This window comes from Ictidomys tridecemlineatus, chromosome 5, assembly GCF_052094955.1.
Source record: "Ictidomys tridecemlineatus isolate mIctTri1 chromosome 5, mIctTri1.hap1, whole genome shotgun sequence".
NCBI classification, from domain to species: domain Eukaryota; kingdom Metazoa; phylum Chordata; class Mammalia; order Rodentia; family Sciuridae; genus Ictidomys; species Ictidomys tridecemlineatus.
The window spans coordinates 89,951,923-89,974,129 of NC_135481.1; the positions used below are offsets into that span (position 1 = coordinate 89,951,923).

Here is a 22,207-nt window from a genome sequence, read left to right on the forward strand (position 1 = left end):
TGTCCACTGTCTGGGTTTGGCTCCACTCTGGGTATGGCTCCTTCTCCTGTTCCTCAACCACAGCCCACCCATTATTTAGCAATATCTCTATTTTTCTCATGCTTGTTATACTGCAGTGCTCTTCATTTTCATCTCATTATTGTTGGTGGGGTCATCCAGAGGCTTCATCACCCAGGAGACAGGGAGGGAGGGTTCATGCACATATCCTCCCCAGGTGTGGCTAATCCATCATCTGACAGTGCAGTCAGGTCTCTGTCTTCCAGAGGTAGGATGACCACCTGGGTCCATCAGTCCTTTGGGCTCTTTCTCCTTCCAGAGTGCCTGGTTTAATCACACAGTTCCCTGCATCAACCTGTCCATGCTTAAACAGAAAGAAACATATCTATATTTTATAGACAGGTATATAATTGATGGAGAAAACAGATCATCCATACAACTCCTCTGTGTGCAACTTTCAAGGGAGAATAAGGTATACAGGTAACCGACTGCAGTACTGGAATCACAGGGAACAGAACTGCTCCTGCCCAAAGGTTGCTGCTCCTTTCCCAGCTAATGCAGTATGAGGACTGAGGCTAAAAGAGAAATCCCAAGTCACAGCTGCATAAAAACCCAACACTTTTGCCCCCGACTCCACCAGAGCAACTTGAAACGCATCATGGTCCCACTGGGCAGCTACCAGGAAAGGAGTGGCAAGGAACCATCTCCTTCAAAGGGTGCTCCTGCCTCCCCACGCCCAGCTCTCAGCCCTACCGCAGGGACAGAGGGCCCAAGCCCCAACTCTTCCCATCCTGTATATTTCCTCATGGGAGTCTCTGCTTGACCTGTTCCTTCCCATTCTGTAATACCCAGTGTCACCTCTTGTGAGCATCTCCTGGAGTTGGTTATGGTTGGTGTTCCCTGTCTGACTCTCCCATGGTTTGTTTCCTTTTGGTTTGGTTTTGGTTTTATAGTACTACGGATTGAACCCAGAGGCACTTTACCGCAGAGCTACATCCCAGCTCTTTTTATTTTGAAACAGGGTCTCTCTCACTAAGTTGCCCAGGGTAGCCTTGAACTGCTTCAGCCTCCAGAGCTGCTGGGATTACAGGCACGTGCCACTGTACCCAGCATGCTTTTGCTGAGTACCCAATACTCAGAGTGATAATTAGAGGCTGGAACTGTAACTCAGTGGTAAGGTGCTTGCCTTGCATGTGTGTGGCACTAGGTTCGATCCTCAGCACCACATAAAAATAAACAAATAAAATAAAGGCATGCTGTTCATCTACAACTACAATTTTTAAAAAAAGAGAGACAGAGAGTGTGTGATAATTAGAAACTATCTTGGTCATTTCAGGCTGCTACAACAAAATACCATAGACTGGGTAGCTTAAATAACAAACATTTATGCTTCACCATTCTGGAGGCTGGAAACCCAAGATGAGTCACCAGCATGGTCCAGTTCTGGTAAGGGCATCTTCTTGATACACTGATGAGTGTGTCCTCACCTGGTGGAGAGAGCTCTGGTGCCTTCATATCCCTTTTTTTTTTTTTTTTTTTTTTTTTTTTTTGGTGGTGGTGGTGGTGGTGCTAGGGATTGAACCCAGAGCCTTGTGCATGCAAGGAAAGCATTCTACCAACTGAGCTATATCCCCACCCCACCTTCATTCACTTCTAAGAGGTTAACCATCAGGACTACACTACCTAATCATTTCCAAATAACATCACACTGGGAAATAGAGTTTCCATATATACATTTATGAGGAACATAAGTTATCCATAAGCAAGTACCTAACAATTGATGCTTTGCTTTGTGCCAGGCCCTGTGCTGGGAACTTCACAGGCTCCATCTCACTCACTCCTCACCACCTCAGAGGCAGGCTACTCCCTTCCTACAGAGCAAGAACTGAGGCTGGAAGAGGGCAACTGACTCAAGACCTTGTGACTATGAACTGATGGAACTAAACTTAAACCCAAGCCCATCTGACTCCACAGTATTAATTATTTCTTAAGCATTTTAAATTCAGAAATAATGAGCCAGGCTTGGTAATGGGTACATCTAATCCCAGCTACTCAAGAGAATGACGCAGGAGGATTACCTGAACCCTGGAGTTGGAGCCAGTGTGGGCACTAGTGAGACACGGTCTCAAAAAACAATCAAATAAATAAATAAAACCTGCATATGACAAGGAATAAAAATCTAAACACAATTAAAGGATAAAAAGCAACTCTCCTACTCAAACCAACAACTCCTTTCCCAGAACCAACCACCTTTTTTCACTTATATTTTGGTGATTTTTCAGTAATCAATAACTGTAGATATGCTCTCATTTTTTTAAACAGAGAATTGACTAAATGAATATGCCATAACTTATTTAACCTCTTTTATTATGGGCATTTAGGTTGTTTCCTGTCTTCTGCTGTATACATTAGGGGCTATAAAGTATATCTTTGTCCATAAGACGTAACCCAAGTTATATTACATTGCATTTAAATTTTTGGTCTTTCTGGAATTCTTGACATAATAAATGAGGCAGAGATCTGGTCAAGTGTGTGCTATAGACCAGGATTCTCCACTGTGGGCAAGTATCTAAGCTGTCACACAGTAGGCACTGGTAAATGTTTACCAGGAACTGTGGTGGTAGGCGTGATCGCAGCATCATCTGTGGCAGCACACTCTTGGAATGGTTTAAAATATATGAATATGCAGCTCATCCTTAGCATCAAGAAAGGCTACCTGTAAGTGTCCTAACCTCAGTGACTAGGCCCTAATAGTCACTTACTCATCAGAATGAATGAGTTTGCAGAACTTCCCTGAGAGTATTTCTACAGGGGAAGAGAGAAAGGCATCACCTACATGCAGGATGGGATGCAGCTCAAGGGTAATGATCCAGGATGGAGAAGTTTCTGAAGACATACTCCTAGCGGTTTGTGTAGGGCATTCTTTGTAGGTGGCTCAGCAGAATCACTATTTGCACAGCATCCTATGGATGGAGGCTAATTGGAATGGCAGGGCTCTGAACACAGAATTGACCTTTTGGTTACGTGAGATCACAAAGGGCCTATGGGAGACATTTGGAGGTTCAGAAAGAAATGTAAACTGAGGGCCATATCCCTCAAATATAAGGACTGCCTGAGGAAACAGCTCTATTAGCCAGATGGGTTAGGTGCAAACCTCACCAGCTGGGGATCACTGGGGTAGGACTCCCCAGATAATCAGTGTAGGAGCAGATTGCTCTTCAGTCCTAGAGTTGATGGGATCAAGCAAGCCCCCTGCTGGTTGGGACTCTGGGAGTCTATAGAGAATAGCAGTAGGGTGTGTCCCCTGGTCTGTATGAGGACTGATACTGACAACAGCTAATATCTACTATAAGCCAGGCCAGATGTTAATTCGTTTCATGTTCACAATAGTCCTTCAATTTTATCCCCATTTGATATATGAGAAAACTGAGTCACAGAGAGGCTGACCCTCCAGAATTAGAGTCAAATAACTGAAGTCTATTATCAAAATTTGGCCAGAAGTTTAGCTCTGAGGAATGCACTTGCAGATTACTGGCTGTCCCCAGATTTGTGGTCCCAGAAAGGTAATCCAGTCACTCAGCTCCACTTCAGGAACAAGCAGATCTCAGGGTCACTCTATTCCTCCCCAGCTGTCCTGGGTAAAGGCTGAGGGGAAGCCGCTGAGTGGTATAAGAACACTGCACAGGAGTCAGAAAGCCTGGGTCAACCTCATTGTTATACAAAATTACATATAAGAGGTTGTGAGGGGAATGGGATAACAAACATGGAGGGAAATGAATTACAGTAGATGGGGTAGAGAGAGAAGATGGGAGAGGAGGGGAGGGGGGATAGTAGGGGATAGGAAAGGTAGCAGAATACAACAGTCACTAATATGGCAGTATGTAAAAATGTGGATGTGTAACCGATGTGATTCTGCAATCTGTATTTGGGGTAAAAATGGGAGTTCATAACCCACTTGATTCTAATGTATGAAATATGATATGTCAAGAGCTTTGTAATGTTGTGAACAACCAATAAAAATAAAAAAAGAAAAAAGAAAGCCTGGGTCAAGGCATAGACAGAATGGCTGGAGAGCCAGGAGGAAGGTAGGGATGAAGGAGGCTCCTGACCCAGCTCTGCACAGTAACCAGCTCTGGGTCAAACACAGATCCACCTGTCAGGCAGGAGTCAGGTGACATTGGGGACAGGAAGGGAGATTGTGGCAGGTCTCTGGCCTCCTGCCACAAACAAATTCTGAGTAACAAAGGTGTCACAACACAGGAATCAGGACTTGTTTCACTTAACTTGGAAGCACGTCCTCCCCAATCCAGTGAGAGATGGGACATTCTGTAGGAAGTCACTTGTTTAGTTGTGGGTCATCTCCTAGAGGCGTTCTGCTTCCTCTGCCCCACACAGAGCTAATCAGATTCTCTCTGCTCCAGCTTTGCCAAGGCTCCATGTACTTAGCTGGCTGAGCTAAGGACAAGCAAAGCATGAAATCAGAAAAAAAAAAAAAATGAAGCCGCTGGGTACTGGGTATATGCTTGTAATCACAGCAACTTGGGAGGCTGAGACAGATCAAAAGTTTGAGGCCAGCCTGGGCAACTTAGTAAGACCCTGTCTCCAAATAAAAAGGGCTGGGCTTTTAGCTCAGTGATAAAGTGCCCCCAGGTTCAATCCCCTTTACTGAAGAAAAAAATGGAAAAAAAAAAAAAAAGAAAGAATGAAGCTGACTGCCTTTGGTAACCCAAGATGTATCTGAGCAGTGCCATGCTCCACCTGTCACACCCCTCCCTAGTTCACCCTGAGAAAGGAAGGGGGTTTCTCTTTCACCACACTTGAGAGAATCACAGTGTCTCTGGGCCTCTGTCCTGGCTCTGGTCTGGGGGGCGGGGGTGCTCTAGAGCTGTCTTTCCCGTCCCCACAGGTTGTCATGGTGCCTGCTGCTCAAACTCTTGATTGGACAGAACAGCAGATTGTCTCCATGGCAATAAAAAGGATCTGTGCAGAAAGGACGTTTGGCCTTGGAAATGAACTCATGGGAAGACTCTTGGGAAATAAGCTTCCTCTGGGGCCGGGTGGGGGTGGGAAGATGAGTTCTCCTGCTGGAGACAGATTCGGTTCATCAGCTATTCCACTGGCCTTTCTAAAGGGCGGTACCCATCAGTTCCAACCACAGAGGATGCCAACTCCAGATTCCTGGCTGCATCATGTGAAAATTGCAAGTCAGAAAAGCATAGATGAGCTATGGAACACCTGCCCTTTTGGTGGTTCATGGCAAGCACCCCCTGCCCACCCTGCTTCTCCTCCTATCTCCTCTTTCCCCAGTCTCTGCAGAAGCTAGCCTCTCTCCCACTGGCACGACCCTGGCCTACTCCTCCCGAATAATGTGAGAGCTGATAAAACTAAAAAAAAAAAAAAAAAAAAAAAAAAATGCCCTTACTTACTCTCCTCAAAATACTTGACTGTTTTTGTAGGGCCTTTGATAACAAAACAAAATATCTCTCTGGTGCCTACAGTCTCTGGTAGACATTTCTCTGCCCCCGGTGTGCTCCCAGATTATGAGCCAAGGCTTTGGCACAGTTCAAGCTCCTGGTGGAGCAGAGAAGCCACTAGTGCTCTGACCTAATCCCTCTTTTCACTTTTCTCTTTTTAATTTGTGGAGGTGGTTAGTGGAGATTAAACCTAGTGGGGTGCTTTACCACTGAGCCACATCCCCAGCCCTTTTTTTTTTTTTTTTTTTCCTTATTTGGAAGCAGGGTCTCACTAAATCGCTGACAGTCTCACTAAATTACTGAGGACTGGCCTTGAACTTGCAATCCTGCTGCCTCAGCGCCCCCACCCAGTCCTTGGGGATTACCAGCATGCACCACCAAGTGAGGCCGATTTAATCCCTTTTTAAACCAACACTTGCACGCCTGGAATTATTGTGAGCTAGGTTCAGAGAGATTGCCTTGCCTACCTTTGCCTCCCAGGCAGGAGCCATTTCCCCACCTACCTCAGGCATGAGTGCCTCTTATCTCTCCCTATCATACTTGCTTTCAAAGGAGGATCAGAAATCCATTTGTACTTGAATGTGACTAATAACAGATTAGCTTGTATTCTCCCCCAAGGAAATCTGACGTTAAATCAGACTCAAGCAGCAATTCAAGGATCAGTGCTGCAAGAATAGAGTTTGAACTTGACTTTTAGAAAGAAAAAAGTAGAAGTGATTTAGGTCTTCTTCTCTCCAAAGCATTTCTTGACACTTGAGACTCTCTTAGATTCTAAAGGGAGTGTGTTTAGCTCAGCTCCTATTTCTAAAGCCTAGCAACATGATTTCTCCTAAAATTCTGGGCTAAAGCTGGATGTGGAGTCACGATAGGGGACTATACCTCCACTGTCCAGTGTCTAAGCTTCCTTCCCAACAGCCCACGCCAAGAGCAGGTCCCTTGTGGCACTGGCCAGCACATTTGAATAGGGCAGCCCACCCACAGAGGGCAATAGCACTCCAGCCTGCCTCTTCTTAGTGATCCTAGGCTTCTCCTGGGAATTTTCACTAAAAATGAATCAAAAGAGTCTTTATCATTGCTTAACATGCACAAGGCCCTGGGTTCCACCCCCAGTATCACAAAAAAAAAAAAAAAGGTTGTTATCGGATACATCAGGGTTCAAATATCAGCTTTGTCACCTATTGCACTGTGTAACTGTCTTCGCTTGCATTCCTCCAAAAGGGGAGCCTAAGAAGGTCAGTTCCTTGTGATGTGACCTCAGAGGACTGAAGTGAGGCAGCAGAAGATGCTGGTCAGCGGGAAGAGCTAACATAAGGATGCATGTGGGAGTTGTTGCTGTGGGCAACAAGCATCCATTCCATAAGGACCTACTGAGAATGCCTTCCAGTGTTCTCTACCCAAGGATCAGAGACCAGGATTGACCAGCTCCTGTCCCTCACTTCATTAACCCTGCACTTCTGTACTATGTGCCCAGCCCTAAGCAGACTTTCGTGGAGCACTCTTCCTGAAGGTGACTTTTCTAGAATCTCAAATTCTCCACAAGTAAATAGGGATTAGAACTACTCTGTTTCACAAAATAGTTGTGATCATTAAGACAACTCCAGTGGGTGTGGTGGCACATGCCTCTGCTCCCAGCAATTTGGGAGGCTGAAGCAGTAGGATCTCAAATTCAAGTCCAGCCTTGGCAATTTAGCACAACCTAGTCTCAAAAAATAATAAAGGACTGGGGATGTAGTTCATTGGTAACACGTCCCTGAGTTCAGTCTCCAGTACCCCAAAAATAAATAGACAAGTAAATAAATAATGAAAGGGAGAATGCCTAAGGAGCTCTCGGTACCTGACCCAGGATAAAGCCTTGATAAATAGTGGCTACTATTCCCTGGCTGGGACAGGAGTCCCAGGGGACCCATCTCTAGCCCCCATCCCATCTCTTGGTCAGGACCCAAATTGAGTGGGACCGGAAACCACACAGGAAGTAACTCCCAAGGAAACAACCTGAGTTCCAGATCTAGGAAGCCCTGTCAAGTTTTTTATTTATTTCCCAAAAGAAGTCCAAACACTCATGGATCTTAGAATCCATAAGGCAGAAGGGAATATAATTCTGGAGAGAAGAGGATGGAGAAGCTCCTTCCTGATACTGTTTTTTTTTTTTTTTAATACTAGAGATTGAACTCAGGGCACTCTACTACTGAGCTACATCCCTAGCCCTTTTTATTTTTTAATTCAAGACGAAGTCTCACTAAATTGCTGAGTCTCACCTCTAACTTGCGATCCTCCTGCCTAAGCCTCTGGAGTTGCTGGGATTATGGGCATGTGCCAAGGTGCCTTGCCTTTCTGTTACTTTAGAATGAACAATTTTCTTGGGTGGTTTGCCATTAAATTTTCCAGGAAATCAGGCGTGGTTTCCAATGCATGGTTCCCAAGAAGCAGGATGAGCTAGGCGTACCTGGCTCACCCTTCAGTTGAGGAACACATTCAGCATTCAACGAACTTTTATCCAATAAACCTTCCTTGAAGACTTTGCATGTGCCCAGCTCCCTGCTGGACACTAGGGCATCAGAGAAGAAAGGCTATCCCTGAGCTTCAGGAGAAAAACTACAACAATGATGCGCATGTGCTATGATAAGTAGAAGTAAAGTTCCTAAGGGCTAGAGGTAGCTAAAGAAAAAATAATAATAATGGATGCAGTTGGAGAAGGTAATGCTAAGTGAAGTTAGCCAATCCCAAAAAAAACAAATGACGAATGTTTTCTCTGATATAAGGTGACTGACTCATAGTGGGAGAGGGAAGGGGAGCATAGGAGGAATAGAGGAACTCTAGATAGGGCAGAGGGGTGGGAGAGGAAGGAAGGGGGCATGGGGTTAGAAATGATGGTGGAATGTGATAGACATCATTATCCAAAGTACATGTATGAAGACATGATTTGGTGTGGAAATACTTTATATACAGAGATATGAAAATTTTTGCTCTATATATGAATAAGAATTATAATGCATTCCACTGTCATGTTTTTAAAAAATAAAAGTAATTAAAATAATAATAATAATAAGACTGAGGAGGAAAGTAGGCAGGATCTGAGGAGAGTCTGTTTCTGCCACACAAAGCAATTGGGCCTTATCCTAAAGCTGGTGGAAAGCCATACCAAAAGATGCATTCTATACCCCTCAGTATCCCTTTTTCCAAGGTTTGAATGTGACTCCTCCAAACTTCAGGCTTTGAAACTTAATGGCCAGTGTGACAGTATTAAGAGGCAGGAGCTTTAAGAGGTGACTAGGCTGTGAGGGCTTCTCCCCTCAGAATGAAATTAAGGCCCCCATCAAAGAAGCCTTACCCATTTGGCTCTCTTGCCCTTTCATCTTATACAATGTGAGGACACAAATTTCCTGTCCTCTGAAGGGCATGTTTCAGGTAACATCTTGGAAGCAGAGAGACTGGGACCCTTCAATATTCAGAACTATGAGAAAATTAACTTCTGGGTTTGGTTTTGTTTTGTTTTTAGGAACTAGGGCTTGAACCCAGAAGTGCTCTACCTCTGAACTACATCTCCAGTTCTTTTTTACATTTTTATTTTGAGGTAGGTTCTCACTGAGTTACTTAGAGCCTTTCTAAGTTGCGGAGGCTGGTTTTGAATTTGTGATCCTCCTGCCTCAGTCTTTGGAGTAGCTGGGATTATAGGCATGTACCACCAAACCCAGCTTAATTTCTGTTTTTTTATAAATTACCCAGTCTCAGATATTTTGTTATCGCAGCACAAACAAAAAGACACCCCTCATTGTTATAAAAGCCACAACTTCTACATCAGTAATGATATTCTAATTATTAAAAAAGAGAGTCACTAGAGATATGAAAAATTATGCTCTATATATGTAATAAGAATTATAATGTATTCTGCTGTCATATATAAATAAAAAAATTTTTAAATGCAGATGCATTCAAACAGAGAGAGAGACACAGAGAGAGAGTCAAAAACAACCAATATGCCTCTTTATAAATAAAATTTTGGCAGCTGCTTAAAATCACCACCAGCAACCAAGCTCTTTCTTCCCCCGTCTTTGCTTATTGAAAAATTGCTCACGCACTATTCTGAGTCACTTTTATAATTTCACTGACTGAAAAAGTGCATTGCATTGCTGTGGAGTCCTGGGCACAATAAATAATGGGTATGTAGACAAATAAAATGATACTAATAACAATAGATGAGATGAGCAGCTAATGATAAATATGCTGATATGCTTGAACAGGCATGAACTGACTTTGATAATGGTGATCACCTTTAGGGAAGGGAAAGTGGATTCTAGGACACAAAGAAGGGAGACTTGCCTTTCATCTTTTTGAAATACTCAAATGTGCTACCATGTTCATTGAACATGTTTTCTTTAATAAAAATAAATGCTATCTATATCCTAGAAATACTATCTATATAAATGCTATCTATATCACCAGAAACACAATTAGAGTCAAATAAAATTATGTTTATTGACTCATTAAACTAAAGAAGAACATACCTGGGGAACTGTGCAGAGCCTCAACAAGGGAATGTCAGAAAGGGCTTACAGGATTTGGCTCATGTTAAGAGACTTTGAGGAGAATCTAAGGATGCAAGACTGCACTCTGGGTTGGACAACTGCGAGAAAGCAGAAGAATTCTCTTCATTACAAGTATCTTAAAATTCGATCTGAAGGAGAGAAGAAAGGAGCAAAGTTAAAGGCGCTATTGATAAAGCAGCAGTGTTCATTCTTGCGATGCAGAGTAGGAGACTCAATGTTTAGTCATTTTTGCAACTGGGAAAATTACAATAATAATTATTCTGTGTGTGTGCAGACATAATGACAGAGTGATCTTGTTTTTGTCTTTATCCACCAAATTAAGAAAGTGAGTTTGTCTGATATTGGTATTTCCTGAAATTATTTATGTTCATCAGAATACCTTCATCTAGCTATGAGGCCAGGCCAGCTCCTTTCAAGGTCAAGGTCTGTCTGCTAGGGGCTGCTTTTCTCTTTTTCAGTACATTTCCAACTAAAGTGTATAGACATACTCAGTTAGTTGTTCCTATTATACTGCCTGAGTGTACAGATGTTGACCTAATTTTCTTTTTAATTATGGATTCAACACCAAGTAAGGATCACTCTGGCAACTTTATCAAAAAATATTTTTAGTTGTAGATGGACACAATACCTTTATTTTGATGTAGTTTTTTGGGGTTTTTTTTTTTTTTGGTTTTGGTTTTTTTTTCTTTTAATGTGGTGCTGGGGATTGAACCCAGTGTCTCAATGTGTGCCAGGCAAGCATTCTACCAGTGAGCCACAACCCCAGCCCCACTTTGGCAACTTTTTGAGAGCTACGAGAGACTTCTAGTAAAATATATTCTAAAAGCCCAGAGGCCATAGCCCTTGATGATGAGCCCTCTGTTGATTGGAAAATTGGTAGTGATTGGCCAGGCTGTCCCACCACCCATCGACATGACAGTGACATCACTCGAGCTTATTGAAGGGCTGGCAGAAGTTATGCCAGCTCTGCAGTCCTGTCCTCAAGGTTGGTCCCTGTTCAAATACAGAAGCTCCCACCCTGGAAAAAAATAAATAAATAAAAGAACTTCTTAGGAGATCATCAGTATAAGAGGTAAAGGAATTTTGAAAACCATCATGGGGGTTTGTTGCAGCCATGTCCACACTAGGAATCAAGGAACCTGACTTCTGCACCACTTCTCCCACCTGGCCACCACATTGTCAAATCCTTGTCCCTTTATGGTCTCATTTTCCTCAACCATAGCACAGCAGGGGAGGTGGGGTAAACTTGATCTCTTGTATGATCTTTTCAAGTTCTCATTTTTTGATTATGGGGTGCAGCTGCTCCCAGGGCAGGTAATGGACTAGTTTCAAGCTCTTCTGGAAAAGGTTAGAGAGCAGGTGCAATGGAGAGAAACCAGCAAATTTGGCAGGGAAAAACACAGCCTTTCTGACAGGCATGCTGGCTTGGAGCTTATGAATCCTCAGGGGGCTACACTTCTCCACACCTGCATCAATGCTTAACCCCAGCCCATAAAGCAAGGCAAGAGTAGTGAGCATCCCTGAAAGGTCTGGCAAGAAGTTAGCTGATAAACTTCAGAAGGATGGAGAAGAGAAGAACAAGTTAGAGGAGGATTTTGGAAATGGCTGTATCCTATATAGGTTGTTGGGATCTGTTTTACTGTTGGAATTAGGGGTGTTATGTTTTGAATATGTCCCCCAAAATTCCTATGTTGAAACTTGAGTGCTAATATGGTAGGATTAAGAAGTGGGGCTTTAGGAGTAAGGTCATGAGAACAAAGCCCTCATGGATGGGGTTACGGCCTGAGGGAATGGGTTCACTCACTTCTGCTCTTCCACCATATGAGGCTTCAGCAATGAGGCACCATCTTGAAAGCAGAGAGCAGTCCTTACCAGACAAATGCCAGTTCCTTGATCTTGGACAACTCAGCCTCTAAAATGGTAAGAAATAAATTATACTCTTTATAAATTCCCCATTATATGGCATTTTGTTATAACAAAACAGACTAAGACAGAGGATGACAGTTTCTTTTGGTTGGCATACCCTATTCCCTCCTCAGTCCTCTTAAAGGAAACCCTCCCTGTGTGGGCCAGCTGTGTTCTTCGTAAACTGCTTAGATGACCCAGGGACCATCTTTTTAGAAGGAAAGACCATTTATCTTTTTGATAAAATCTTACACAGATTATTCAGGTAAGTCCTGAAAGGATTGGTACTCTGATTGAGGTTACTATGGAGATAGCCAGTCCTTAAAGCTGAGGCCCAGAATCTCAGACCCACTCCTGGTATGCCTTAGGTCACCAAGGATGCACGGTTTAGGTCACCAAAGATGCACGGCTACCACTGGCATCTTTTGTCAGTTGTCTCCAGAAGCTGGGTCACAAAAATAGGGCAAAAGAAGGTTCTGCGTTTCTCCCCTTCCAAGCTCCTCATGTTCTAAAACTGTTCTGATATTTACTTAGGAAAACTAAAGGGAGCCTTAAAATTAAGTGTGTACATTATACATTACTATTGCATTTAAATCTGTTTTGTAACAAACAGAACATTCTATTATGGAAAGACCCCTAATTCTTTTAATGTGTGATTCATTAATTAAGGGTTTTCTCTCTGATCCTCCTTTCCTGCCTTCCCACCCTCTGGTTTCTTCTGATAAACCCAAGGGACAGCCATAGGGACTGCTCAAACCATTAAAGGGAGATTTGAGATCAGGGAGCTTAAAAGCCTCTGGAAAAATCTCTGAACACTGTCCCTTGAGGGAAATGGACTAATTGTTACTTTGTGCAGAGGAGAGATTTTCTTCCTCCCTGGAGCCTCACAAGAGCAATAGGTTGAGTGTTTTGTCCCTTCAATATATTTGAGACTGTGGACTGTTTGTTACTTCCTAGAGCTTGCAGCAGACACATTTAGGGTCCCAGCTCATACCCTCCTGCCCTCATCATGGTTTGGCTGGGGTAGGTATTTCCCAAGGGCCTTGAGATCATTGCACTGGGGACAGCATCTTTCACTTGGTTGGAAATAGGAGGAGCTGATAACTCCCAAGGCTACGCTTGATGGATGGAAGGAGATGACGCATGGATAAATGCTCTCCCTCCCATGCTTAGGGTAGACACTCCACTTCGAGAGGCATCCTATACACCTTTTGGAGAGTCTTGTGGGGACGGAGCCTTGTTGAATGCAGTGGCTCCCTCTGAGTCATCCCACAGTGGCTCTCCCTGCTCCCTGGACTCCCTCTCACCCACTCTCTGCCCTGCTTGTGCTCCCTGGATCTCCTCTCCCAAAATCCTTGCCTCAGACTCTGCTTTCAGGAGAAATCAGATCAAGAGAGAATTGCAGGAGAGAACTGAGCCAACAGAGTCCTGACCATCACTTGTCACAGAAGGTGGCTGAGACATACACTTGGATTCAAATCCCAGCCTTGCCTCTTCCAAGCCACATTCATGTAGACAAATAAACCTCCCTGGAGCAGATAGCGTTTAGAAAACATTAAAAGTCACCGATTAAATGATTACCAAAGGGAGTCCTGATACCTATAGGAATACTACAAAGCATCTTTTAGCCCTCAGTGGTTAAAGAGAGAGAAACTCTAAACTTGAGTACAACCACCCAAGGCACAAAAACCAGCCCGGCCCCGCACAGAGAGTAATTTATAGAGCAGGCATTATTTAGCTCATGGCCCTGGAGGCCAGGAAGTCTAAGAACACAGCACCAGCATCTTGTTAGCGCCTGGTCAGCACCCAGTAAGGCCTTTCTTAATGCTTTATAACCTGGCAGAGGGCATCACCTGGAACAGGGCAGGTTGACTAGCTCAGATCTCTTCTTCTTCCATCGTGGAAGCCCTACTCTCCTGGCCTCAGCTACTCTAATTACCTCCCAAAGGCACTACCTCTAAATGCCATTGACAGATGAATTTGGGTTTCCAACAAATGGATTTTGAGGGGACACATTAAGACCATAGCAGTAAGACAGCCCAATCTTTTTGGTAAAAGCTGACCAGGACATTTACTGGTAGAGTCAGCAGTAAACAAACAGGCTTGGATACCCATTCGTCTTCCTCTTCACCTTCCCCCCACAGAGCCCAGCTGCCATGAAACCTCACATTTGACTCTCCAGCCCAGCTACCCTGTGTCAGGCCACCTCGGGACCACCTTTTCTGCTCCACTGGGTACCAAGACTCTCCCCCTTTCACAGCACCCCAAGCTCCCTCCTGCCAGGGGAGCCAGCCCCACAAGTGGGCCTGGGCAAGACATGTGAGATCTTCAGGACAGGTGAGTAGGGTTGACTGTGGGAGCAAGGGCACCCACTACCACAGTGGCCTGGGGGGGAAAAAAAAAAAAAAAAAACAAGGAAATCCTGGGTCAGAGGCTGCAGCTTGTACTTTTTTAGATGCAGACTCAATATCCTATTAAACTTGGATGATGGGGGTGAGGGGTTGCAAGACAGAAAACCCTCAGGCTGACATGCCATCACCCCCAGTTTATCATAATCCTTTTCTGTGGCTACCTTCAATACCCTAGATTCCCCTACTCCAATATCCTAGAGTTCTAAACCTTTCTTAGAGGATCAACTTATTGAAATGTATAAATATATACCAAATTACACCCAATGGAGGATATGATGTTCAATTCCCAACCTCCAGGGCTGCCTAATCCTGAGGACCTACACACACACACACACACACACACACACACACACACACACACACACCCCTGAGTATAAACTCACAAGTCCTACCTGCTACTTTCCATCATTAACAGGACCCCATTTTCTCCTCCTCTGGGCACACAGACACCTCCCAGCCAGAAAAGTGCCAAACTCGGTTGTCTTTTTGTTTCTGTTCTTCATGTATTAGCCCAGGTGAGAGTCTCAGTCCCTCCCCAAGGGAGGGACTGTATATAGTTGGGAGCCAACTATATACAGAGGTTACACATCCCAGGGAAGCACATGTGTGCAGTTAACCACAGCACAGAGTCTAGGCAGGAAATGGACCAAAAAGACTGGACAAAAGAGATGGGGAGATTCAAACATCCTGACCCTTGTCCTCACCCAGCCCAGCCAGGTCAGAGCCCTGCACTCTTGTCCACTCAGGGCTGTGAGGAACATGGCAGCATGAGGGGCCTAGCAGGGTGGAGGAGCTGGGGAGCAGAAAAGCCTGCCCTTCTCTCTGCTTCCCACTCTCCTCCCAGCCCACTGACAGCTTGAGCCCAGGATAGGCTTCCCAATACAGGAAGGGTGTAAGAGCCATTGGACGATGGCATACCCTCTCTCCACACCTCCCAGATTTTTGCCTGCACTCTCCCCAGCCCTTCCCCTTCGCTGAGATTAGTCCCACTGTGCCCTCCTCACTCACACACACACACACACACACACACACACACACGCATGTGTCCAACCACACTCCTTACTGGGACTCCAAATCCTTGGAACTGAAAAACCAGCCTCTATCTCAGAGCAAAGCCTGTCCAAGGAAGGGACATGGCCTTTGTCCTTGGAAAAACCCACAGAGCACTCCTAGGCACATTCCCACCCTGCTAAGTTGTTTATCTACAAATAACAGGAGAGATCTGCTGCACCAGATGTCCCTGACTCAGTCAGGCTAGGTGGGAATCCATAGCAGCCCCCCAGAAGCCACCAATCAGCATGAGATAGGGAAATACCTGGGATGCCAGATAACCCTCCCAGTGGTTTATAGTGGTTGATAACAAGTTGGGAAACCATGTAGTTCAGCACGTACACCCCTCTTGGCTCAAACCAATCAGTTCAAACGAATACCCCTTTTGTACTGACCAATCACCCCTACCCAACTTGTTCCCGCCAGTGAATGTGCTAATCATGTTTTAGAGTTGTTATTTGATTTTCCCGCGGTATGTGATGATTTGCTATGATGCATGTGAAGTCCCTGCCCTCTCCAAAAAATGTATAAAACTGCTGCAAACCCTGGGCTCAGGGCCTCTCAGCATCACCAGTTGCTGTGTGTGTGCTCGCGGAGGACCGAGCTAGCTTGCAATAAACACCTCTTTGCTGCTTACATCGATCTTGGGTCTCTGGTGGTCTTTGGGGTTCCCGAATTCGAGCATAACAGAGCATTGCTCCATCATGAGCAAATCCTCTTCTTTCCACTACATCCAGAAATGGGGCATTCTCTCTCTGCTCGCCCTCACTGCCCTTACCCAGGAAGCCACAGCTGCACTCTCACTGCAAGAAGAGGGGTCCCACAGCCCTGCCCTGCACTCAGGATGCTGTTTCACCACCTCTCTGCAGCCTCTCTCCCTGGGCACCACTCTGATTGTCTCCCAGCAGGCCTACAGAGCACCGTCCCTCTGCACTCAGCCTCCGCAAGCCTAGAACAAGGCCACGTGGCTGGAGTCAAAATGGCTGGACTCTGCTCACCCTCTGGGCTAGATTAGACCTGTGGAACTTTTGCTGAGTCACCACTCAGGGCCTGGCCTTCTGACCCAGAGAATTCAGTCTTTCTCTGCCTGCTGTATCTTCCCACCACACTTCACTGCCCCCTGCTTGTCTTCCTCAAATTTTTCAGGTTTGTGGTACTTAATCCACACTCACAGAAGCCTCATCCCTAACACCTTATCATCTTGGCTCACTGATGAACTGTGATTCCTCACCTAGGACCCCTAGTCAGGCCATTTCACGTGGTACCTGAACCTATGGCCTGGATGTGTCCCAACCCCAGGGGGATCTTATCAATTTTTCTTCATCCTCAATCCAGAGTGGCTGAGCTTAGCAATAATAAGCATGTAACTCTGGGGCCTGTTACAGGTACACCTACCTGGAGGAACCTATATGGAGCTCTAGGTAGTTCTCTGACCCCTCTGTCTGTCCCTGATTCTTTCTATACTGCATCTAGCCCTGAAGCTGGTCCAAATCCCTTCAGGCCCTAGTGCACCCCCAAAACTCTGCCCCAGGAAGTGCTCACACTCCTTTGCTGCTTGAGATGGAGCTATGAGCCAAATATTTGGTTACAATCAGAAAAGACTGTAGGAGACTCACATGTCTCAGATACAAAAGCAAAGCCTCCCAGATATTTCTGCCTAGTCAGTGGCAGATTTGGAGCAAGAACTCCACCAGAAGAACCTTTTACTCCAGACTGTGACAGTGCCACTTGCTGGTGGTCCACTAGCAATGCTCCTAAAAGGCTGCAGTCACAGTGGGAATATAAACTAGTACAGTCATTATAGAAAACTATGGAGTTCTAAAAATATGGAGTTCTAAAAATAGAACTATCCTGTGATCCAGCAAATACACTACTGGGTATTTACCCAAAATATTTGAAATCAATTTGTCAAAGAAACATCTGCATTTCCATGTTTATTGCAGCACTGGTCACAATAGTCAAGGTATGGAATCAACCTAAGTGTCCATCAAGGTTTGAACACTTAGGTTAATTCCATTTATCTAACAATAAAGAAAATGTGATGTATACACACAATGGAATAATATTCAGGTTTTAAAAATATAGAAATTCTGTCCACTTGCAATAGCACAGATGGAATTAGAGAGCATTATGCTAAATAAAATAAGTCAGGAAAGAAAGACAAATATTGCTTTTTCTCATATATGAAAACTAAAACAATTGGACTCAAACAGAAAGTAGTATGTGATTACAGAGGTTGACAGATAACGGGAAAATCTTAGGGAAAATAAGTTTGGTTTTCTTTGAGATCTACTGCATATTGTGGTGAACAGGGCTAGTAACAGTGTATTTTGCATTTTGAAAATTGCTAAGAGTAAATTTCAAATGTTCTCAACACAAAAAAATTAAGTAAAGCAATGGATATGTTAATTAGCTTGATTTAATTGCTCCACATTGTAATCATAAATCAGATCATGACTTTGTACTTCATAAAAATATAAATTACAAATTTTCAACTTATTAGAAAATTTTAAAAATAAAAAATAAGCCAGGCACAATGGTGCCCAACTATATTCCCAGTGACTCAGGAGGCTGAGGCAGGAGAACTGCAAGTTTGAAGCCAGCCTCAGTAACTTAGTGAGGCCCTAAGCAACTTATGGAAACCCTATATCAAAATTTAAAAATTAGAAGGGCAGGGGATATGGTTGAGTGTGGTAAAGCATCCATGGGTACAATCGCCAGTACCAAAAAATAAAATAAAATACAAAAAGATGCCAAAATAAAGAAGAGCTACAGGATGGAGTAGCATTTGAACTCTGGATCCTCCTGTCTTCCACTGGAAACCACAGAAGGCTTGACCTGGCTCTGCTTTCTGGGGAGCCCAGGCTAAGTCATGTGCTTCTTTGTGAATGTTCCTTGTGTGACCCAGGGAGAAGGTGGGGGCCGAAGCTGCCACATGGTGTTGCTCACCTTCCCAGGGTGGGCAGCCTGAATGCCACAAGATATTCAGAGAGAGGGGAGCTGGTGGCCTAATTCCATGGAGAAGAAAGAGGAAAGAATTTACGCAGTGGGCAGAGAAGGAGCAGCAGGCAGGGTGTGCTGCAGAGCCAGGAGACCCACCTTCCAAAGACAGGTTCAGGACACTGGGGACCTATAAAAGCCATCTCTGCTCTTGAGTGAGGAGAAATGAGCACTCACCTCAGGAGGCCGTGTTCCTCTTTATTTCCAAGGTGTTCCTGGAAAGGAATGGAAGTCTGGCTGCAGAAAGCCAGGAGCAGAATCATGCCTGGAAGCCCTGGGCCTCAAGCAGGTCAGGACCCGTGCAGAGGTCTGCTTGCAGTTATCTCTTCCCTACCTGTTGAGCCCAGGGTCACACAGGAAGAAGGGTCTGGAAGCCCCTACTGTGCCAGCCATTAACCCTTTGGCTGCTGAACCATAAGGAAGCATCTCCACTGGAGATGCCCAGGGAGATAGAGGCCAGGGTAGCCAGGACTGGAGTGACTGGAATCTATCAATCATTAAACTTATCAGTTGCCTTACTCTAGCCTGGATGTAGTTCCCCTGTCAGGCCACATTCAAAGGATAAAATGTGGGCAGGATTAAAGGGACCAGCAGGGATGGGGAGGTAGCTCAATGGTAGAGCACTTGCCTATGATATGTGAAGCCCTGGGTTCAGTCCCCAGTGCCACAAACAAACAAAAACTAAAAGGACCAGCAAGGAGGGTAGTAAAGCAGCCAGGACCCAGAATTAGTGATTCCTAGTTGGAAGGATTCTGGCAGGGGATATAGTTGGGAGGGAGGGTAACAGGAGTCATAGCCTCAGAGTAGACACAGCCACTTGCCACTGTGGCCCTTCAAGGAGGAGACAGGGAAACAAGTGCCCACCCCAAGTCTCCTGTTCCCAGTAGAAGCAGGGGAGGGGGCGCAAAAGACTCCACCCTGCAGTGTGGAGGTCAGCCTCTGGGCACCAGGCAGGACCAAGAAGGGTGGAGAGTGTATATGGAGGGGCAAAAATCCCAGACACTGGTCTTGTCCATTTCTGTTCCTGCCTGTGTATCATGGGGCCCAGCAGTGTATGTATCCCTTCACCATCAACATCAGTGCTAATCTTTCAGCTCCTGGCCTACCCACTGAAAGAATTCCAGCAACCCAAATTTTTCTTATGTCAAATTAATTAGGTCTGACCTCAAATGACACCTCCACCAGGCCCACTGCAATTCTAGGTCCTCTGCATTCCCATGATGCTTTGCTCATGCCCAGCTTCGTTCCTCACCTCTCACAGAGGCCTGACCTGAGCCCCCACCCCACTTCCCTTCCCTTGCTCTACTCTTTGTGTTTTCTCTTCTGTTCCTGCTAACATACTTCGATTCATTTAAGAATGTTTATTGTTTATTGTAGTCTCCCCCCACTAGGATGCCCTAAATTCCTAGAACAGTGCCTGACATGGAGTGGTATTATCCAGTACATTTGTGCACAAATGCAAAAATTCCATCTCATTATTTATGAGTGTCTTACCTACTGTTTTCCCACCACACTGAAGAAACTTGAGGGAGGACAGTCGAATTTATATTTGTGTTCTCCACAGTACCCGACATAATCATGGCTTATAGCAGAGAGCAACACATGCCTTAGGAATGAATTATTCTCACAAACAGGACCCTTCTCCCAGAGGGCTGGAGAGGAAGCATTGGGGAGGGGCTCCAATAAAACAAATGGCAGAGGAGCCAGGGATAAAATATAATCTCCAAGGGCACACTCACCCCAAAGTCCCCCCATCACTCATAGCCTCACCCCACCTGCCATCCAGTAGTGCATTCAAATTATTAATCCATCAAATGGATTAATCCACTGATGAGGTTACAGCTTTCATAATCCAATAATTTCACCGGTGAGCATTGCTATACTGGATAGCATGTTTCCAACATGTGAGGGACTGTTCATATCCATAACAGAGGACCAAATCTGCTGTGAAGCAACATACCCACTCCGACAATGATGAGTTGCCCTTGGTTCCACCCTTGTCAGAAGTTTCTAGGTAAGAGGAAAGTTTTTGAGCTTGTTTTAGGAAAGACATGTATAATGCACAAATTAGGAGCTGGGATCTTTCAGGTGTATGAGCCTCTACTCTTTCCCGGAAGGTTCCTCCAAAGCATCAACCCCCTGAAGTTCTTACACAGCATCACATCAAAAACCTCACCTGTTGGTTAGGTTAGCCAAATCTACAATAGTCCTGCAGAGGAGTCAGTTCCTAGGATGAGAATACTGAAGGGTTTTCTTCTTCCTCAAGCCCAGCGTGCGTGATCCCCCAGATTGCCAGGCTGGCCAAGCTGCAGACCTTGCCTGGGGACCCTAATGAGCTCCTGGGACCAGAAACAGCTGCACAACCCTCCAGCCCCCTCAGAGCCAATGGGAGAAACTGGTCACCACAATACCCACCCCCCTCCTGGTGATGTAGCTGTATCTGGGGGCACAGGAAGGACACTAGTCATGCCCAGTGCTCAGGCTACCCATTTCTGGATTAAAGAAAGTCATAGCATTAGTCATTTACACTCTGGTTTTGCTTTCCCAGGGCTCACAGGCCATGGGTGGGAGGGGGCTCTGTGGGGGGACAGGGTGGACTCAGCTGGGCTACCTGCTCCCTCCAGGGCCATGTGGACCCCAGATTTCAGCAAAAAGGAATGGCCAGTAGGTAGAGAGGCATCTGTTCATATGGTGGCCTCAGCCACCCCTCCCCAGCTGTACCAGACCCTCAGACTCCAAACCCCACTTGCCTCTGCAGCTGCTGGTTCTCCTTAAAGTGGTTCCAGAGAGTCTTATTCCCCTGTAACTGAACAAAGGAACGAGTCAGTGCTGCTAAAACAAGTACATGGTCAGGGACCCACAGGAGCCGCCTGGCAAAGCACCTGTGGCGGGTTTGTTCCTTTTAGGGTTGATGGGCCTAAACTCAGGGCTCAGAGGACAGAGAGGGCCTCAGCCGAAAGGATGCTGATAGAGGCTCCAGTCACCCCTTCATCCCTTGGTCATTGAGGAGAATTTCCTCAGAGCCAGGCTGCAAGGCAGGAATACCTCAGTCCTCTCCACTTTGCCAAAGTCAGTCTTGATCACTCCTGGAATGAAGTAATCCACCCAGGTGTCCTTGGGGACCAGCTCCAACCCCAATGTCCTGGTGAGGCCCAGAACTGTAGGCCTCCAGCTCCTGGAAGGAGAATTGAGAGAGTGGTTAGGATTTAGAGGAGTAGAAGGAAGTATCAGTTGGGTTTGTCACTTATAGAGAATCACAACAAGCCCAGAGCTCAGGCATGCTCTCCTCAGGCCTGTCAGGCTGAGCACAGGAGCTAGATCTGAAGGACCCAGCAGCCACACAGGCACAAGCTCAGTCCAGAATAACAGGAGTAGGGCAGGGATCTGTCCTGGGCACTGTCCCTGTGGGTTCTTGGGAATAGAACAAAGTTAACCCTCATACCACACACACCAGCGCACAAGCACTAAACACTTACCACATATGGCATGAACTGGAAGAGACCAGGGTGACAGCTCCCTCCTGGGAGCAGACAAACAGGAGAGAAAAGAGGAAACTAAAGACCTACTTTTGTTTGGGGATCTGCAACAAAGGCATTAAATACTGCAGTCCTCAAACAGCAATAAGAGTCCTTTAATTACCCCACTTCACATGAGGAGACAGGCTGAGAGAGATTTGGTAACAAACCAACAAACTTCAGAGCCAGGGTTCCAACCCCATTTCTCATAAACCAAGTGTCCATGTTCATCACTTAGACTGTACTCTTCTGCCCCTTATGAGGAAGAGATGAGCGAAAAGCCAGGTGCTTGGCAGAGAGGGCAGGTGGCT

General features: G+C 45.4%; 1 protein-coding gene across 1 annotated transcript in view; it reads right to left on the minus strand.

Annotated features, from left to right (window-relative positions):
• The window catches only part of LOC101961668 (dehydrogenase/reductase SDR family member 2, mitochondrial), a 48,742-nt gene that overhangs the window by 25,862 nt on the left and 673 nt on the right, over window positions 1-22,207 (minus strand). Inside the window, exons 2-3 of the mRNA XM_078049053.1 lie at window positions 21,858-21,901; window positions 21,427-21,556 (exon numbers count right to left, since the gene is read on the minus strand). Of these exons, the coding sequence (XP_077905179.1) occupies window positions 21,427-21,556; window positions 21,858-21,901 (174 nt within the window). The remainder of the gene's footprint in view (window positions 1-21,426; window positions 21,557-21,857; window positions 21,902-22,207) is intronic.